This window comes from Chlorocebus sabaeus, chromosome X (genome assembly GCF_047675955.1).
Source record: "Chlorocebus sabaeus isolate Y175 chromosome X, mChlSab1.0.hap1, whole genome shotgun sequence".
Lineage (NCBI taxonomy): Eukaryota > Metazoa > Chordata > Mammalia > Primates > Cercopithecidae > Chlorocebus > Chlorocebus sabaeus.
The window spans coordinates 51,730,202-51,751,082 of NC_132933.1; the positions used below are offsets into that span (position 1 = coordinate 51,730,202).

A 20,881-nucleotide genomic window follows, 5' to 3' on the forward strand; every position below is an offset into this window, starting at 1 on the left:
CCAGCTACTCGGGAGGCTGAGGCAGGAGAATCGCTTGAACCCAGGAGGCAGAGGTTGCAGTGAGTCCGGACCGCGCCATTGCACTCCAGCCTGGGCGACAGAGCGAGACTCCATCTCAAAAGAAAGGGAAAAAAAAAAATGAAATCACCCATCAGTCTAACACCCACAGAAAACTATTAACATTCTCAGAGTATGTAGCAAGATAATTTAGATATATACTTTTTCTTCATTAAAAGTATGGCATGTGCTTTCCCACTTAAGATTATATGCTGAATTTCTAATGTAGGCACATGTAGATGTCCATCAACATTTTCAATAGCTGCATAATATTTAAATGTGTAGACACACATCAATTTGCTTAGCCAACTGCCTATCTTGAGATACTTGGGTCATTTACAATTTTTCACCCTTCCAAACAGTTTGAAGATGCACAACTTTCCACAAGCCAATTATGTGATTATTTCCTAAAGATACATTTCTACAAGTGGAATGACAGGGTCAATGGATGTACATATATTCCAATGGAACTTGTACCAGTGTCTACTCCCACCAGCAGTTTGAGAGTGCTCCTCCCCTGACACCCTCACCCTCACTAAGGCGTGGCAGCGAGGTAGATCTTTTATGTGTACCCCAACAACACTCTCTATGGTTCCACAAAGGCCCCACCTTAACCAACCTTATAAAGGAAATCTGATACAAGCACTAAAACTTATTCTTTCTTCTCGTACACTTTCTTATTACTTCAAAGTTGTAACTGTTCACTTACATGGATACCAGAATTGGCCAAGAGGACATTTTTCTGTCAAATACCCCAAGGACCCTAAAATAAAATTGGTCCTCTTTGTATGTCTCCAGAATACATCTCAGCACTTTTTGGTTCAAAGGGCCTCTCACATCCATACTCTCCTTACCATTCCCATGGCCACCAGTAAAACTTCACACCTTTATTATCTCATGCCTGGACTAACTTGTGGTAGCTTCCTGTTTTTCCAATCTCCAGTCACCACTCCTATCCCCACCCCAGTTTGGACTCCTGCTGAACATAAATCTACCATATCGTTTTCCTTTCATCTTGTCATTCCTCTGGTCACAAAAAGCCTTGATGTCTCCCAGGGGTGGATGCAGTAATATTCACACACCCCAGTTTAGCAGTTAGGGGTGCTCCACGAACAGGACTCACCTTTACCGCCTGACTCTCTCTGTCATCACTACCCTCCCTACACTTTCCATTCCAGCAGGCCAGCACGTCTCTCTGGAGAAGGATTCCCATCTCCATGCCTTTTTTCCCATCACTCCTTCCATCTTGAGTGCCCTTCTGATCCTTTTGTATCCTTGAAGCCCAGCTTACCTAAGGGTCCCCCTCCTTTGTAAAACTTTCCTTGAGCACTGTTGCCTGAAGCAGTTTTTGCCACCTCTAAACACTGATAGGAGGCATCTGGGCATGATTGGAAGCTCCCAGTTTTGTTACTATCTTTTTGTTTCCATATATCTTGCCTTTCCAAACAGATCATAAACTCAAGGACAAGGACAATGACTTTTTTCTGCTGCTTAAAACACACAACTTTATTGATGACATAAAAATAAAGTCTTAAATGTATAAACATAAGTCCACACAAAGGACCAAAGATTACCTTACTTATGAAGAATCCGTTCAGTTTCTGCTCATGAAGCATACTAAAAATATCTCAATCCAGACAAGATAAAAATCAACACATGTATTTTTAGTACAAGCTTGAATTCATTTGGTGTTCATAAAATGGTCTGGCTGTAGACCATCATAGGTAACATCAGTTTCGAAGTTATAATGCAATTTACAATGTGCATTACTTCCAGAGTGCAAAACCAAAATGTTACTCAAATTTGTTTGGGAACATACAGCAAATCAGAGTTTACTTATTAATAGCTCAACTCTCTCTTTCACCTCAGGGTCATTGCATTCTGCTGCTAAGGCTCGAAGTTTCTTGGCACATGCTTTAGGTCGTTGGAATAGGAAATAAAGGGAATTTTTACTGAATTTGTCCTGGGTAAATGCTTTTGCTCTTCTTTTAAAATGGTAATTTATATTTTCAAATAGTGAAAGAGCATTAAGAATATTCTCCTTTGTCTCTTTCTTGCTAAAAATGTTAATCAGTGATGTCGGTGCATTGGCAATGAGCAAGTCTTTTGTCATAGACGGATTTTTAGAGAAATTCAAAAGCATTCCCAAAACATGATCTTTAGTTTCTCCACTTCCCACTGTTAACAAACGAAGAAATTCTGAAATATAATTTGTAACCATATGCTGATATTCACTGGTAATAGTCAGATGCCTTATCAATCTTAGTCCAGCCAACTGCACATTTGAATTCAAGGGATAGGTGACGGTGTCTTCACAGACTTGGTTTAAGTAAGTTTTAACCTTCCTATGGTTTTCAGCAGCCACTGAGATATTATTCAGTGCATTTAAAGCCTTCTGCCTAACACTGGGGTAGGGATTATTGAGCAAGCTTTCAATAACTGAAATTCCACCTACATTACGAACAGCTTCGTGAGAATAAGGATAATCAGCACTGTTATATAAAGCATTATTGGCTATTTCATGAACAGAAGGATCTTCAGTCATCTCAATCATGCAAATGAGTTTTTCAAGATCTCGTGGATCCATATTAGCTTCGCGTTTACAGCGGCAAGACCAGGGCCGAGGTTTTTCCCCAGTCCTGGTTTGTTTTCTGGACTCATCTTCAACTGGGAAACTGGCCTCACTTTGGTGTGGAAACTTAGTTTCCGACCAGATCATGGCTCCATCCCATGACCCCATTCCTGCCCCAGGGACCATGGACGGATATGTGCCTCTTGACTCAGATGACTTTTTGGCTTTAGCCTTAGATGCAGATTTGTCCTCATTTGTATTTTCATTACCATCACAGAACCAAGACCCTATATCAACTCCACCAGCAGCCTCAAACTTATCCTTGATGCTGGTGTTATCCCCAGCTCCAGAATCAAAATTGGCATCTTTCCCACTCTTAGATCTGAACGTATTACTGTTCTCACTCTCAGCCCAAAACAAAGACCTTAAACTGATCTCCTCAATATCGGGGCTGGACTCTCTACTTAGCTCATCCTCTCCCAGATCCCTAGCCAAGGTCCAGGACTCTACACCAGCCTCTTCCCCAGCCCCAAGCCTAGACTCTACAGTGGTTGCATCTCCATCCCAGGACCAAACCCCAGCCCCAGCCTCAGCCCCAGCCCCAGCTCCAGCCTCAGCCTCAGCCCTAGCCCCAGCCCCAGCCTCAGCCTCAGCCTCAGCCTCAGCCTCAGCCTCAGCCTCAGCCTCAGCCTCAGCTCCAGCTCTAGCCTCAGCCTCAGCCTCAGCCCCAGCCCTAGCCTCAGCCTCAGCCCCAGCCCTAGCCTCAGCCTCAGCCCCAGTCCTAGCCTCAGCCTCTGCCCCAGCCCCAGCCTCAGCCCCAGCCTCAGCCCCAGCCTCAGCCCCAGCCCGAGCCCCAGCCTCAGCCCCAGCCTCAGCCTCAGCCTCAGCCCCAGCCTCAGCCTCAGCCTCAGCTACAGCCTCAGCCCCAGCCTCAGCCTCAGCCCCAGCCTCAGCCTCAGCCTCAGCCCCTACACAGGAGCCCATATAAGCCACCTCCTCAGATCTAATCCAGGAGCCACTACTAGCCTTGTTCTCAGCCTCAGTCCTAGAACAAGTGATAGCCTCTTCCCCAGCCTCCGATCTGGATGCAGTAGTGGCCTCATCTTTATCATCAGGCTTGGACACAATATCAGCTTTCGCCTCTGTCCAGCACCAAGACCCTATAACGGCCTCAGCCCCAGGCCCAAACCAGAATCCTTCGTTGGCCTCCACCTCAACACTGACCTGGAACCTTCCACTGGCCTGGTCCTCAGATCTAGCCCAGGATCCTCCAGTGGCCTGGTCCTCAGATCCCATCCTAGACCCTCCAGTGGCCTCATTCCCAGGCGTAGATCCAGCCCAGGATTCTCCACTGGCTTGGCTCCCAGCACCAGCCCAGGAGCTTCCTCCACAAGCCTGATCCTCAAATTCAGGCTTGGAACAGTCACCAGCCTGATTCCCAGGCCCAATCCAGGACCTTCCACTGACCTGATTCCCAGTGCCAGCCCAGGACCCACCACTGGACTGGTCTGCAGGCCTAGCTCCCCCAAGGACCTGGCCACCAGCCACACCCCAGGAACCTATTCCACTGGACTGATCCTCAGACCCTGGCCTGGATCCTCCACCAGTCTGGTCCCCAGGTCCAGGCCAGAACCCCCCTCCAATGACCTGATCCTCAAATCCAGGTTTGGAACAACCACCAACCTGATCCACAGCCCCAGCCCCAGTCCAGGAGCTTCCACTGACCTGATTCCCAGGGCTATCCCAGGACCCAGCACTGGACTGGTTCGTGGGCCCTGGCCTAGACCCTCCAACATCCTGGCCACTAGCCCCACCCCAAGACCCTCCATTCGTCTGACTCCCAGGGCAAACACAGAACCATCCACTGGCCTGGTCCCCAGTGCCAGCCCAGGAATCTCCACTAGACTGGTCCCTAAGCCCCAGCCTAGAGTCTCCAACAACCTGGTCCCCAGCATCAGCCCAGGACCCTCTGCCACTGGCCTGATCCTCAAATATAGGCTTTGGCCCACCACTAGCAGGATGCCCAGCCCCAGTCCAGGATCCTCCATTGGCCTGGTCCACAACCCCAACTAAGAATCCTCCACTGATTTGGTCCCCAGAGTTAGCCCATGACCTTCCACTGGACTGGTCTTCAGACCCCACCTTGGACCCTCCACCAGCCTGGCCACCAGCCCCAGCCCAAGACCCTTCTTCAGTGGTCTGATTTTCAAATATGGGCTTGGACCCACCACCAGACTGATCAAGTGTCCCAGCCCAGGACCCACCACTGGACTGATCTACATGGCCCAGCCTAGACCCTCCACTGGCTTGGTCTGCAGTGTCAGCCCAAGACCTTCCACTGGACTGGTCCTCAGGCCCCAACCTTGACTCTCCACTAGCCTGGTCACCAGCCCCAGCCCAGGACCCTTCTCCACTGGCTTGATCCTCAAATCTAGGCTTGGACCCACCACCAGATTGATCACTAGTCCCAGCCCAGGACCCTCCACTGGCCTGATCCACGACGCCAGCCCAGTATGAAACACTACTCATATTCCCAGCCCCAGCTCCAGTCCAAGACCCTCCACTGGCTTGGTTCTCAGCCCCAGTCCAGGACCCTCCAATGGCCTCTTCCCCAACCCAGGACACCCCACTGGCCTGTCCTCCAGGCCAGGACCCATTACTGGCCTGACCCACAGCCCAAAGCTCTCCAATGGCCTGATTCCCAGCGAGAACCCAAGAACACCCACTGGCCTGGTTCTCAGCCCCAGTCCAGGCCCCTCCACTGGCCTTGTCCCCAGCCCAGGTCCCCTCACTAGGCTGACCCCCAGCCCAGAGCCCTCCACTGGCCTGCTCCCCAGCTCTAGCCCAAGTCCCAATACCAACCTCATTCTCAGTCCTGGCCCCAGCCCAGGACTTAACACTGGCCTCATCACAAGCCACAGCCCAAGACCTAATAATCCCAGCCTTATCACTAGCCCCACTCCAGGTCCCAATACTGGCTTCATTCTCATCATCAGCCCAGGACACGCTATTTTCCCAGTCTCCATCCATGGTCTGAAATCTAAATTTGATCCACCGCTCAGCAGCAATCCAATCTTCAACACCAATCCCATTCCAGTAGTAGTCATGGATGTTAAGCTGAGTCCTTCTGCAGGCTTGAGTGCCTGACCCACCCTCACTCTCAGAAATGGGCATGGCCTCAGCCTCAGGCTTTGCATAGACCTCATCTTCTGCTGTGGTTTCTGCCTCAGAGCTGGGCAAAGCCTTGTCCCTTGTCCCAGGCAAGGTCTCACCCTGGGAACCGGCCACAATCTGAGGCTGGGCAGAGTGCCTTGTGCCTGCCCCAGTCCCTGCTTTAGGCACAGTATTGGTACTGCCCTTGACCTTATTCCTGGCACCAAGCAAGGTCTCACTCTGGGAATTAGCGACAGCTTGGGGCTGGGCAGAGCCCACTGTATCTGCCCCAGCCTCTGCCTTAGGCACAGCATTGGAATTGCCCCTGACCTTATTTTTGGCCCCAGGCAAGACCTCACCCTGAGAACTGGCCACAACCTGTACCTGGACAGAGCCCATTATGCCTGCCCCAGCCTCTGCCTTTGAAATAGCATTGGAATTGCCCTTGGCCTTATTCCTGGCACCAGGCAAGGTCTCACGCTGGGAGTTAGCCACAACCTGAGGCTGGGCAGAGCCCAGTGTATCTTCTTTGGCCCCTGCCTTAGACACAACATTGGGATTGCCCTTGACCTTATTCCTGGCACCAGGCAAGGTCTCACGCTGGGAGTTAGCCACAACCTGAGGCTGGGCAGAGCCCATTGTATCTTCTTTGGTCCCTGCCTTAGACACAACATTGGGATTGCCCTTGACCTTATTCCTGGCACCAGGCAAGACTTCACCCTGGGAATTGGCCACAGCCTGGGTCTGGGCAGAGCCCCTTGTATCCATCCCAGCCCCTGCCTTAGACACAGCATTCCAATTTCCCCTGACCTTATTCTTGGCACCAGGCAAGGTCTCACAATGGGCATTAGCCACAGCCTGGGACTGAACAGAGCCTGTTGCACCCATCCCAGCTTCTGCCTTAGACAGAGCATTAAGATTGGCCTTGACCTTATTTTTGGCACCAGGCAAGACCTCACCCTGAGAACTGGCCACAGCCTGGGGCTGGGCAGAGTCTGTTGTATACGGCCCAACCCCTGAATTAGGCACAGTAGTGGAATTGCCTCTGAACTTATTCTTGGCACCAGGCAAGACCTCACCCTGGGAATTGGCCACAATCTGGGGCTGGACAGAGCCTGTTGTATCTGTCCCAGCCCCTGCCTTAGACACAGCATTGGAATTACCCTTGACTGTATTCTTAGAATCAAGCAAAGCCTCACCCTTGGAACTGGCCTCGATCTGAAGCTGGGCAGTGCCCATTGCACCTGCTCCAACTTCTGCCTTAAGCACAACATTGGGATTACCCTTAACTTTATTCTTGGTACCAAGCAAGGCCTCACCCTGGAAACTGACCACTGCCTGAGGCTGGGCAGAATCTGCTGTACCTTCTCCAGCCCCCACCTTAAGCACAGCATGGGGATTGCCCTTGACTTTATTCTTGGCACCAGGCAAGGCCTCACCCTGGGGATTGGCCACAACCAGGGGCTGACCACAGGCCCTCTGGTCTGTCTTAGTCCCAGCTTTAGAAGTGGCATTAGGATTGCCCCTACCATCAACCCTGGAATCAAGCAAGGCCTCAGCTGGGGTCTTGACCCCAGTCTGAGGTTGTGTACAGGTTTTCATGTCCATCCCAGACCCTGTCTTACACTTGGCTTTGGCTTTGCCCCTAGCCTTACCTCTAGTATTAGGTAAGGCTTCACCCTGGCTCTGGGCCATACCTTGAGCCTTCATATCCACCCCAGCTCCTTCCTTAGGCATGGTATTGACATTGCCCTTGACCTTAATTCTGCCATCAGACAAGGTATTAGCCTGAACACTGGCCACAAGCTGAGGCTGTGTACAGGACAACATGTCTGTCCCATCCCCCGCCTTAGCGATAACATTGGGATTGCCTCTGCTCTTATCCCTGGCATCAGGCAAGGCCTCAACCTGGGAGTTGGCCCTCAGGTTTGCCCTGGCCCCTTCTTTAGTCATGGCATTGGGATTGCCTCTGTCCTTAACCTTGGCATCAGACATGGCCTCAGCGTGAGCGCTTGCAACAGCTTGAGGCTGAGCAGCAGCTCTCATGTCAGCTCCAGTTATTGCCTTAGATATGACATTGGTATTTCCCCTACCATCAACCCTGGCACCAGATGTCACCTCAGCCTGTTTCTTGACCACAGTCTGAGGTTGTACACAAGCTCTCACATCTGCCCTTGCCCCCACCTTACACATGGCATTGGCGTTATTCCCGGCATCAACCTTTGCCCCAGGAATGGCCTCAGTCTGGGTTTTGGCAACAATTTGAGGCTGAGCAGAAGCCCTCGTGTCTGCCCCAGACTCTGCCCTAGACATGGTTTTGCAATTCCCCATGTCCTCAATCCCAGCACCAGGCATGTCATCACCCTTGATCTTGGTGACAGCCTGAGACTGTGCACAGGACTTCATGTCCACTCCAGCCACCTCCCTGGACATGCCATTGGGATTTCCCCTAGCATCAACTGTGGCACCAGGCCTGGCCTCAGACTGAGTCTTAGCCACACTCACAGTCTCTTCCAGAGCTCTTGTCTTGGTTTCATCCACAATTCCAGTCTTGTTCGTGGCCCCCATCTTGACCACTTCCTTGGGTACTGCCAAGGTCTCACTCTGTGTAACCATTACTCTGTTAATCTCTGTCTCTTTTTCAGCCAATATATGAGTTTCAGCTTTGGTCTGGGTCATTGCTTCTCTCTTGGCCTCTGTCTTGGCAATCAGTGCCCAAGCTTTAGCCTTGGTCTGCGTCACTGCTTCTTTCTTAACTATTTTGCCAGCCTCAGCATCAGTTTGGGTCACTGCTTCTTTCATGGCCACTTCTCTGGCTTTGGCCTTGACCTCAGTCAGAGTCACTGCCTCTGTCATGACCAGTGTTCCAGCCACCACTTTGGACTCAGATTGAGTCTCTGCCTCTGCCTCAACCATTGTTTTGGCCTGAGAGTTGGCTCTGTGTCTGGCTATAGCAGTGGCCTTGGTCTCTACTTCAGCCCCAGGCCCACCTCTTGTTCCAGTTTCTGCTCCAATCTCAGCCTGGGGTTTAGTCTTAATCTCTGCTTCACTTATGGCCAAGGTCTGGCTCTGCACCCCAACCACAGTCTCCATCTTAACTCTGGATCCATTTCTGGCAAGTGTCCTCACACTCTGGGCTCTTCCCTTGGTAAATTTGTAAATGTAGTAGCAGGTGCCAGCCCAGATCACCAGTCCTGCAGTCACCCAGCCCACTTCCTGAGTGCGGCCCATGTAATCACCCCTGCTGAAAGCACGAACAAGGTATGGTAGAGCGCACTTGGGCTGGGGTAAAGAGAGTGGTAGTTGTGGGTGTAGGCCTGTGAGGGTGCTGGTCTTCAGCCACTCAAAGGCCACTACAGCTGCCACTGGAGGTGGACCTAGAAGTGGAGGAAGGAAATGGACTAAAATTTCTCTTCTGATTTTGTTGCATCATACAGATAGATACATATAGGAACAGAAAAGGGTAGAACCATGTGCTTGGTGGAAGAGAGGATGATTAGCAGCCTCTCCATTCCTCTTATTTCATCCTCTCTCCACCTTCCCCAACGCCCAATAATTTTCTTCCAAGGTACTTCTATACACATTTCCATACACCAAATGAACAGTGGAAAGGATGGTAGGAGGTCTGACAATAAATGGGAGCAACCGAGAAGTCCCAGACTTTGATTTCTACTGGACCTACTCTGGTCACCTGTCTACAGGGCCGCACCCTCATACCAACCTGTAATGATCCAAGGCAGTTCCCTCCTCTCCTCTTGCTTATCTTGGTAATACACCCTAAAGTAGATACATAAATTCATGAGATCTCTGGACCTAGAGAGAGACAGACAGACAGATGGAGGGACAGATGGGAGTAGAGAGTTTGTTCTTGATGGGACAGGCATATTATTAGCAAACTACCTTTCTTCAGTCCACCCCAAGACGCTGTCACACTCTTTTCCCTGTACCAGAATTAAGGTGAGGGTATGGAGTAAGTGACAGGGATGGTGGGAAAGGTGGCTGGAAAAGGAGAGGCTGAGGATCCTCATCCTCCAGACTGGTCACTGGTCCTTACTGGATGCACACTGGTCTCCACCAACCCACTCTAGAGGTCTACCCAGGCAGTCCCCACACTCTTACCAGTCTCTACTGATCAGGAGCAATCTCCTCTTTGTTTCTTTGCTTCCAGTGATCTTACGCCCTGTAGCAGACATGCAGGCAGATCTATGGACAAGTAAACAAAGAGTAGGTAATGGAAACCAAGTCTCTGGTAGAACAGACAAGCACCCTGATCCCTGACCCCAATGTCTGCCTCACCAGAGCCCAGGCTCAATATACTAATGTGTACCATCTCATGGTCCCCTCATCAAGTCTTCCCCCAGTCATACTCCAGCCCACCCTTACCCCCATATTCCTATCATTTCCTGCACTGAAATCCACAGGAGGCATGGCAGCACTGTGGCAATCCAGCACTCCACTGAGATCCTGTTAAATCTCAGCCACCTCCTATGCCCACCCTCTCTTGTCATCCCCAGAGACTATCCCCGCTTCACACCAACCTCCATCCTTCTAGATTGGTCTCCTCCTCTTTCCCTTGCTTCCAACGGTAAACAGCCCTACTGCAGGCCTATGGGAAGACCTTGGAACAGATGGAGAAAAAGAAGAGAGTGGATGTTAAGTACTTGTGACACTTTCCCATCTAAGACATAGGTCCCTGTACCTGCCTGTCTGGATTTAGAGACCCATTTGCTGGCAGAAAAAAAAAAAAAAAAAAAAAGGTCTGGGGCTTCCCCAGCACTGAAATGGGAAGGATGGAAAAGGGAGGCAGGAAAAGTAAAAGGCAACAGACAGAGACACATTATTTTATTTTATTTTATTTTATTTTATTTTTTATTTATTTTGAGACAGGGCCTCACTCTGTCACCCAGGCTGGAGTGCAGTGGCACGATCATGGCTCACCGCAGTCTTGACCTCCCAGGCTCAAAAGATCTCCCACCTCCGCCTCCCAAATAGCAGGAACTACAGCCTGTGCCACCATGCCAAGCTAATTTTTAAATTATATGTAGAGACAAAGTCTCGCTATGTTGCCCAGGCTGGTCTTGAACACCTGAGCTCAAGCAATCCTCTTGCTTGGGCCTCTCAAAGTGCTGGGATTACAGGCAAAAACCACTGGGCCCGACAAGGCAAATTATTTTAAAACCACCTGTAGGGTTCTAGGGATTTCCCCAAAAGCCCACCATTTCCTTCACCAAGATGGTGAGGTAGGTAGAAGGATCTGGAAAACTGGAGGATGGCAGGAAAGATGGGAGCCCCCAGATCCCATACTCTAGAACCACAGCCTACCGTTGTCCACGTCCCTTTCAACTTATCTCTAGGAGTCTCCAGCAGAAGAGAAAAGCTATAGGGGAAGCCTTTTGCTTCTACAAAATCACTATCCTTCCCCGCCAAAGGCCATCTCAAAAAAAAAAAAAGTAATATTATTTAATACAATTTATATTTTCTCAGTATTATCTGAAATGCAAATAAAAGCATCTGTAGAAAAGTTTGCTGTCTTTATTGATCTTCAACATACAATTTAAAAGTCCTAAGCTTGGTAAGTAAAATACAGTTTAGGGAAAGTCCCCAAGCTAGCACCACCCCACATCCCAATCAGACAACCGCACCTAAGTTCCTGTCGTAGAATTCATATAGAACTCCAAAGGTTCAGATAGTGCCTATACGCCCACTAACCTCCGTGATCCAGTGCAGTTTTCTCCTCTCCTTCCTTTCTCCTCGCCGCAAACAGTTCCACACCGAACTACCGACCGACAGACAGGAGAGAGTAAAACCACTTAGTGTTGGTCTAGAGCCCAGGACATAGATCCCAATACTCGCCTTTCCGGGTTCAGGAACCTGGTTATCAAACGTCCCTCCCCACAGTCTGAGACACCACCTTTACCAACCCCACCGTCCAGTCTCTAAGGCCCACCATTTTCTCTGCAAACGCCACCGTGGGGCATCCCTTCCACTAAATTGAGCAGGAAGCGAGCGGACATCTGTGGCCAGTGATTTGAGTGATGGGCATCTCAATCTCTGTATTTCCCTCTGGCGGAGACAATCTCCCCACAAATCAAAGCCCACAGTTCGCCTGCACAGATGTAGGCGGAGGCAGGGGGGCTAGGGAGAATCAGGGGCAAAGGCTCCTCGAACTTGAGGCAGCATAGACCACCGTCCCCTCAAGCCCCGAAACCGCTGCCCGGTTCAGTGAGCTTCTGCCGGCCTGGCCAGGGCGCGCGGGCCCCGGGGCCCTTACCTGCTCCTCTATCCCCGGGCCCGATGCCAGCCCGCCGAGCGCAGGGCAGCGGGGAGCTGGTAGCCAGACGCTAGTGACGACTGCACCGAAGGCTGCGTAGCTCTGCAGCTCCGGGTCACGTGAGGACCGCGCGTCACCGCCGAGCTCGTCCTCCTCCCCACCACCCCCTACCACCCACCAAGGGCTGGCGGCCAGTCACCAGGAACTACCCCCTCCTCCACTCCGCACGCACAGACATTCCCCTTCTGCGGTCTGTGCTCCGTGCCCCAGTGCGCACGCCCTTGTCACTCATCTCAGTCCTCTCCAATCTGAGGGCCCACAAGTGGCATCATCGCCTTGCGGTTGGAGTTTACCCATCTTCAGTTACGGGGGAGGGTCTGCATCCCCCTACCCACTCCCAGACCTTGACTGTGGCCTTTTCCGCTGCTTCTTTGAGTAATCCTTTCTTTCTCTCTTAGGCTGTAAGACCAGCACTCCCCACCCGCCCCCTACAGGACATGCCCTCTCTAAATACAATGCCTGCACCAAATGGGCTGTGGAAGGGGGTATCAGGAAGGAAAGCAGAAGGTGCAAGTAGAGCTTTAACTTTCTTTTTTGTGTTCCTTTTTTTTTCTTTTAATATGACATTCTTTTATAATTTTGTAATCAGAAAATACAGTATAGCCATTTTCATTTGACACAAAAAATATTCAGCGCATAAAAATAACAAAAGACTCAGTCTTTTGTTTACAATATTTTGTGCCACATTTTAAAATGTTTTCTAGTTACTGTAAACTATTTCACAGTTTTTAAAACAGACTAGTAATTCTTGACATTTTAAATACAAAATTGTCCTAAACAAAACCAGCACGTTTTCAATAGAATCTATAAATTAATCTTTGGAAAGACATTTCGTTTTCTAATCTTGACAATTTTACACAAGTGATTTGTAACTTTTGAGGTTCTGGCTGAACTCAGCATCTTTTTTCAGGTGTCTAAGACCTTCTTCAGAGAAGACTCCTAGAGGATATATTTAAGACCCAACTCCTGATGAGCCTACTGCTTTACTAGTGACTTACCAAATTAACCTGCTTTACTAGTGACTTCCCAAATTAACCTGTTTTCCATTCGAGGGACTTTATTTGGATTTTACATAAGCATGTAATCAGATCAGCCTCACCACACCCATGGAACAACCAACTGCAAGAGCTTGGATGGAAAGGAGGCTTAACAGGTGGAATTTTCATCCATCATAACACTAAAGATCTCGCCGGTGTCTACCATTCATGTACTACACATTACCCTAGCAGTGGCGAGTGTTCAATATTTTCAAGTGGAGATGGTGGTGAGGGTCTGTGGGTGACTGTGAATCACTGCAACACACCTAATGTCTGTGTCATTTTTTTCCCCTCACAAGTGGAAGGGCAATGTACAGGATCCCAAGCAGTTGCCAAGAAAAAGAAGTTTTTCATGTCCTGCCTTGTGTTACAACTTCACTGCACCTCCCATACAAGTCCCTCAGAATAATCCCAAAACTCAAGAACCAAATATGCAGAAGTTAGTCCCCACGCATCCACCTGTCCCTACTGAGGAGTCATACTCCAAATATAGACCCTCCAGGCAGCCTCTTTCTTAGAACATTGAAAAATGACACCCCAGAGGGAGGGGCTCCACTGTGAGGGGCCCCTGTGTGGAGGAGGCCCTTTCAAGAGCCAAGGAAGGAAGTCCTAGTGCCTTACAATCTTACTAATGACTTTTCAGAACTCAGTTGCCAGTGACGAACTCACTTTCTCCACCAAAGGAAAATATTGATAAATTAATTGAATAAAAATTTTAAGCTTTGGTAAAGTAAAAAAAAAAACCATAAACACTGACTGTCAAAAGCTAACTTGTAATAATCTAAAAGCTCTTACATATCATTAGTAACATGATCAACAACCCAATAGAAAAATGTGCCAAAAGACATGAACAGATTTGTTCGCAGAAAAGAAATACAGATTACTAATAAACATATGAAAAGATGCTCAAACACAGAAATGCAAATCAAAACAACTATGCCTTACCATGTTTCAAGTATGATTTTCTCAAAGTTTAGAAACTTGATAATGTTGTTGACTGGTTTGTCAGGAAGTGGGCACTCATCTACTCTGTTGGAGGCAGATATTGATGCAACCTTTTTATATAGGACAATTTGGCAAACTCTATTAAATGATAACTATAATATTTCACAAATTCTTTGACCCAATAATTCAATTCGTTGGAATTTAGCCAACCTATATACCTACAGTTTCACAAAGATATATATACTAGAATTTTTTTTTTTTTTTTTTTTTTTTCAGTGCTTGTAAGGTTTTAAAAAACTGACACAGTCGGGCGCGGTGGCTCACGCCTGTAATCCCAGCACTTTGGGAGGCCAAAGCAAGTGGATCACGAGGTCAGGAGTTCAAGACCAGCCTGGCCAAAGCAGGTGGATCACGAGGTCAGGAGTTCAAGACCAGCCTGGCCAAAGCAGGTGGATCACGAGGTCAGGAGTTCAAGACCAGCCTGGCCAAGATGGTGAAATCCTGTCTCTACTAAAAATACAAAAATTAGCCGGGCGCACTGGCAGGCGCCTATAACCCCAGCTACTCGGGAAGCTGAGTCAGGAGAATTGCTTGAACCCAGGGGATGGAGGTTGCAGTGAGCCGAGATCGCACCACTGCACTCCAGCCTGGGTGACAGAATGAGACTCTGTCAAAACAAAAACAAAAACAAAAAAACCTGACGCAACAAAAAATGGCTATTGATAGGGGAGAGACGAAATAAATCATGTTATATTTGTACAATGTGGCTAGTGGAGTTAGGTCTGTGTATCCCGGTGGAAAGATAATTAGGGTGTTTTATTATTTGCTGTTTATTTTACATACAAATTCCACAAGAGTACAATTCTAGTATAAAATTCAAACCCAAGGCCAAGTGTGGTGGTTCACGCCTATAATCCCAATACTTTGGGAGGCTGAGGCAAGAGCATTACTTGAGGCCAAGAGTTTGAGACCAGCCTACATAGGTTTCCCAACATAGGGAAACCCTGTCTATTAAAAAAAAAAAAAAAATAGCTGGGCTTGGTGGTGCACGCCTGTGGTCCTAGCTACTTGGGAGGTTACTTGGCAAGAGGATTGTTTGAGCTCAGGAATTCAAGGTTACCGTGAACTGTGATTGCACCACTGCTCTCCAGACCAGCAATGGAGTGAAACCATGTCTCAAAAAGAAAAGAAAAGAAAATTCAAACCCAGAAAAAGCACTAGGACCACTTTAACTCCCCTATCCTTACCCAAATCACAGTTACCTCTCCATTTTAAGTTTGGTGTGTTAACCTTTTGTATACATAATATACACATACATGTCTTATTAAAATATATAAATGAGATTTTTTTTATATGGAGTCTTGCTCTTTCACTCAGGCTGGAGTACAGTGGCACGATCTTGGCTCACTTCAACCTCCACCTCTCGGATTCAAGTGATTCTCATGCCTCAGCCTCTCTAGTAGCTGGGATTACAGGTGTGCACCACCATGCCCAGCTAATGTTTGTATTTTTAGTAGAGACTGAGTTTCACCATGTTGGCCAGGCTGATCTTGAACTCCTGGCTTCAAGAGATCCGACCACCTGGGCCTCTCAAAGTGCTGGGATTACAGGCACGAGCCACCACGCCTGGCCAGGATCATAATTAACATACTGTTTTGCAACTAGATTTTTTTTCACTTAAAGTTATGTCTCAAAGAGCTCTACATACCAGTACATTTAAAGCTGCTTCATTCTTTTTAACTGCTTCATATTATGAGTTCTGGATCTGGAGCTAATAAAGCAAGTTTACAATGAACAATCTGGCACATACAGCTTTGCCAACAGGTAGAAGAATTTCTTTAGGATATTCTACTGTAAATATAATTATTTGATTAAATGTATGAGATTTTAAACATTTGATATTGCCAAAAGAAGGATATGAGATTTTATATCATTAATGGATGTACCACCAAACTGTCCTCCAAAAAGGCTGGGCCAATTTATACCCCCATCAAACATAAGACAGGATCTATTTCCCCACACCCTCATGCACACTGTACAAATGCTTCTCAGCTTATAATGGGGTCATGTCCAAATAAATTCATAGGTTGAAAATACCATAAATCTAAAATGCATTTAATACATCCAAACTACCAAACATCATAGCCTAGCCTACCTTAGAAATGCTCAGAACACTCACATTAGCTGACAGTTCAGCAAAATCATCTAATGCAAAGCCTATTTTATAATAAAGTGTTGAATATCTCACGTAATTTACTGAATACTATATTGAAAGAAAAACAGAATGGTTGTATGAGTACTTGAAGTACAGATTTTACTGAATGTATATTGCTTTTGCACCATCAATTAAAGTAAAAAAATCATAGGTTGAATCGTCATAAATTGGGGACCATCTGTATTAGTAATTATTGCCAGTATAAGACTCAACAAAAGATTGTCCTTTTTTTGTTTTGTTTTGAGATAGGTTCTCACTCTGTTGCCCAGGCTGGAGTGCAGTGGTGTAATCACAGCTCACTGCAGCCTCGACCTCCCTGAGTTCAGGTGATCCTCCCACCTCAGCTTCCCCAGTAGCTGGGACTACAGGCGCATGCCACCACGCCCAGCTAATTTTTGTACTTTTGGTATAGACGGATTTTTGCCACGTTGCCCAGATTGGTTTTGAACTCCTGAGCTCAAGCAATCCACCCGCCTCGGCCTCCCAAAATGCTGGGATCACACAGGTGTGAGCTACTGCACCTGGCCCAGATTGTCCTTTTAATTCACATTTTCCTAAATATCTATTATCTTGAGCATAATTTCACATGCTTAACATCCATTTGCATTTCTTCTCTGAGTATTAGTTAATATCCTTTGAGTATTTTCCTATTCAGCTGTATTTTTCTCACTGGTTTGCAGTTCTTTACAATTTCTGTAATTGTTATTTTTCTATTACAAAGGTTGTACATATATTTTCTCAATCCATCACTAACATCTTAATTTTATGGTATTTTTGATATTCAGAATTTTTACTTTTTTAGACAAGGTTTTGCCGTGTTGCCCAGGCTGGACTGCAGTGGCGTGATCATAGCTCACTGCAGCCTTGAACCCCTGGGCTTAAGCGATCTTCCTGCCTCAGTCTCCTGAGTAGCTAGGACTACAAATGTGTGGCACCACACCAAGCTAATTTTTATTTTTTGTAGAGACGGGGTCTCACTATATTCCCCAGGCTGGTCTCAAACTCCTGGTCTCAAGAGATCCTCCCACCCAGACCTCCCGATGTGCTGGGATTACAGGCATGAGCCAGCACTTTGGATTCTGGAGCCATGGCACCTAACTCCAGAATTTTTACATTATGATGTGGTCAAAAACATTAACTTTTTCTTGTACGGCTTCTGGGTCATTGCATATGTGTGTGTGTGTGTGTGTGTGTGTGTGTGTGTGTGTGTGTGTGTGTCTCCAAATCCCAGCACCATTCATATAATAGTCCATTATTCCTCAATAAATTTAAAAGAGCTAACTTAACCATATGTTAAACTCTCATTTATACTCAGATCTGTTTCATCGATTGACTGTTCTGTTTCACTGATAATATATAGATATATAGTTATAAACTGCCTCAATATCACACTTTTACATAGTGTTGCTTTGTAGCAAGTTTTGGTGTCTGGGAAGACAAATCCTTCATTGCTCTGCTTTTTCCAACTATTTTTGGATATCCTTGGGCATTTCAAGTGAAGTTCCAAGTTTCATTTAAAAAAAATCTTGTTGGACTTTTCATTAAGATTGCATCTAATTTATAGATTAAGCTGGGTGTGGTGGGTCATGCCTATAATCCCAGCACTTTAGGAGCCAAGGCAGGTGGATCACTTGGGGTCAGGAGTTCGAGACCAGCCTGGCCAACATGGTGAAACCTCGTCTCTACTAAAAATACAAAAATTAGCCAGGAGTAGTGGCGCACACCTGTAGTCCCAGCTACTCGGGAGGATGAGGCATGAGAATCGCTTGAACCCTGGAGGTGGAGGTTGCAGTGGGCCTAGACTATGCCAGTGCACTCCAGCCTGGGCAACAGAGTAAGACTCTATCTCAAAAAAAAAAAAAAAAAAAAAAAGAATTTATAGATCAACTTAAGGAATAATTAAAATCGTAGTAATAAAGTATTTTCACCCAGGATCATGTAGTATTTTTAAATTTTATTCACATCCTCTTTTGGGCTCTTCAGGAAAATTGTGTCATTTTTCGTATGTGTGTGGTTTTCTTTATAGGTTTTATACATTTCGTATTAGCTGTATTCCCCGATATTTCATAGTTTTTGTTAATATTGTGAATGTGGCTTTTTGTACATTATATTCTCTCTACTTTTTTTAGAAAATCTACTATTTTTATAAAAATGATGCGTGCTGATTATAAAGAAGCAGTGCAATGCAATACAATAAAGTACAGAGAATAAGATAAAATATCATCTCAGGTTCTAGCACTCTGAAATAACAAACTTTCAAATGACAATCAAACTTCCCAGGACATGTTATGCTCTTTAGATCTAAGCATTTTATTCTCTCTTAAGAATATATATGTGTGTGTGTATGTGTAAACATATATATGTACATATAGTTAGTTCCTTTAATTTCTTCTTTTTCATTTCCCATCAATGTAATTATATGAAGCCCTTCATCTGTCTATAATTCAATTTTTAGCCACGTGTTTTTATTTCACTCTATTTATAATTTATTCTATAATGTTGTTTTGTCCTAATGGGTTCTTTACTTTGCAATCTTCCTTTTACCTAACTCTGCTGTTTTCACATGTCATCTTTGCATTCTGTTTTATTAAGTTCATATTCTTATTAAGTTGTTCTATAGCTTAAAGTACTTGGAAATTTCCTTCTGTTCTTTGTGGTATGCTTTCTTCTTGTTTAGATTCTTTGTCTTGTGCTTGCTGTATCTTATATGGTTTCTGAGGAATGGAAGAGCCTGGTTACACTGCACCACAATGCCCAGTTCTGGAATCTCCTGTTTCTTTACTCGGCTGAGATATTTTGAAGTTTGCATCATTGGAATGTGCCCCTTTCTTTGGTTGCTGATGATCATCTCCACTCTTCTGCTGTTTTGTTTTTTCTGCATTTTGTTAAATATTAGGAGAGATCCGGTGAAGTGGTATCTTCCTCTATTCTAACATAGAAGCTTCTTCTTATCCATTTTCCAATTGTGTATTGATGGTGCAAAGCAAAGCTACAAATTCTGAATGTTGACCTTGCATCAGGCCACCCTAAAGAATTTGTATTATTAGTTATAAAAGTTTGTCAGTTGATTTTCTCTGATTTTATCAAAATACATTTATATTGTCTGTAAATGACAGTTTAATATTTTTCCTTTCTGATATTTTATACTATTCATGTTATCTTTTCATCGTATTGTATGTAACAAGAAGTCCAGAGTGATGTTGAATAGTAAAGGTGATAATAGACATCCTTATAGCCAGAGTTTAGCTCCTGAAAATAACGGGAATGCTTTCCATGTTTCATCATTAAGTACAATATTTTTATGCATCTCTTACACAAATCCTTTGCCAAGATAAGGAAACTTCTATTCCTAGAATGCCAGGAGTTGTTCTTAGGAATTGATGTTTAATTTCAACAAAAATTTTATGGTACCTATTGAGATTATCATACTTTAATATGATTTTAATATAGTAGATTACAATAAAAATGTTTAAATATTGGACCACCTTTGAATTCTTGAAATAAACCTCACACAGTAGTGACAATTTTTTTGATAAACTGTTGGATTTCAATTTGCTAATATCTGGTTTTACATTTTTGTAGATGAGATCAGTTTATAGTTTTCTTTTTCTGTGTACCATCCTTTTTCAGTTTTTGGTAATAGAATTATACTAGCCATATGAAATGAATTAGGAAGTTTTCTGTGTTCTGGAATTGTTTATATAACAAGAGAATTTTCCATTCCTTAAAGGCTTGGGGAATAAATTTTCTAAAAATAATAGTCTGAGCATAGTAATTGTCTCTTTTTTTTAAATTATACTTTAAGTTCTAGGGTACATGTGCACAACATGCAGGTTTGTTACATATGTATACATGTGCCATATTGGTGTGCTGCACCCATCAACTCGTCAGCACCCATCAACTCATCATTTACATCAGGTATAACTCCCAATGCCATCCCTCCCCCCTCCCCCCTCCCCATAATAGGCCCTGGTGTGTGATGTTCCCCTTCCAGAGTCCAAGTGATCTCATTGTTCAATTCCCACCTATGAGTGAGAATATGCGGTGTTTGGTTTTCTGTTCTTGCAATAGTTTGTTGAGAATGATGGTTTCCAGCTGCATTCATGTCCCTACAAAGGACTCAAACTCATCCTTTTTATGGCTGCACAGTATTCCATGGTGTATATGTGCCACATTTTCTTAATCCAGTCTCTCACTGATGGACATTTGGGTTGATTCCAAGTCTTTGCTATTGTGAACAGTGCCGCAATGAACATACGTGTGCATGTGTCTTTATAGCAGCATGATTTATAATCCTTTGGGTATATACCCAGTAATGGGATGGCTGGGTCATATGTATTTCTAGTTCTAGATCCTTGAGGAATCGCCATACTGTTTTCCACAATGGTTGAACCAGTTTACAATCCCACCAACAGTGTAAAAGTGTTCCTATTTCTCCACATCCTCTCTAGCACCTGTTGTTTCCTGACTTTTTAATGATTACCATTCTAACTGGTGTGAGATGGTATCTCATTGTGGTTTTGATTTGCATTTCTCTGATGGCCAGTGATGATGAGCATTTTTTCATGTGT

The 20,881-nt window shown here is 45.7% G+C and overlaps 1 protein-coding gene across 3 annotated transcripts; it reads right to left on the reverse strand.

The window, feature by feature from the left end:
• Positions 1 to 1,535: 1,535 nt before the first annotated feature.
• On the reverse strand, positions 1,536 to 12,206 carry ARMCX4 (armadillo repeat containing X-linked 4). 3 transcript variants are annotated; one of them, XM_073013527.1, is made up of 6 exons: positions 12,054 to 12,206; positions 11,492 to 11,558; positions 10,321 to 10,400; positions 9,902 to 9,985; positions 9,504 to 9,559; positions 1,536 to 9,159 (listed from the first exon to the last, which is right to left on the reverse strand). In XM_073013527.1, exons 4-6 carry the CDS (start codon positions 9,973 to 9,975, stop codon positions 1,883 to 1,885), a joined length of 7,407 nt encoding a protein of 2,468 aa, XP_072869628.1. In that variant the 5' UTR covers positions 9,976 to 9,985; positions 10,321 to 10,400; positions 11,492 to 11,558; positions 12,054 to 12,206; the 3' UTR covers positions 1,536 to 1,882. The 3 variants fall into 3 exon arrangements, with proteins under 3 accessions (XP_072869628.1, XP_072869626.1, XP_072869627.1); XM_073013525.1 differs by having other exon boundaries at positions 9,504 to 9,595; XM_073013526.1 differs by lacking the exon at positions 12,054 to 12,206 and adding an exon at positions 11,730 to 12,036 and having other exon boundaries at positions 9,504 to 9,595.
• Between the last annotated feature and the right edge of the window lie 8,675 nt (positions 12,207 to 20,881).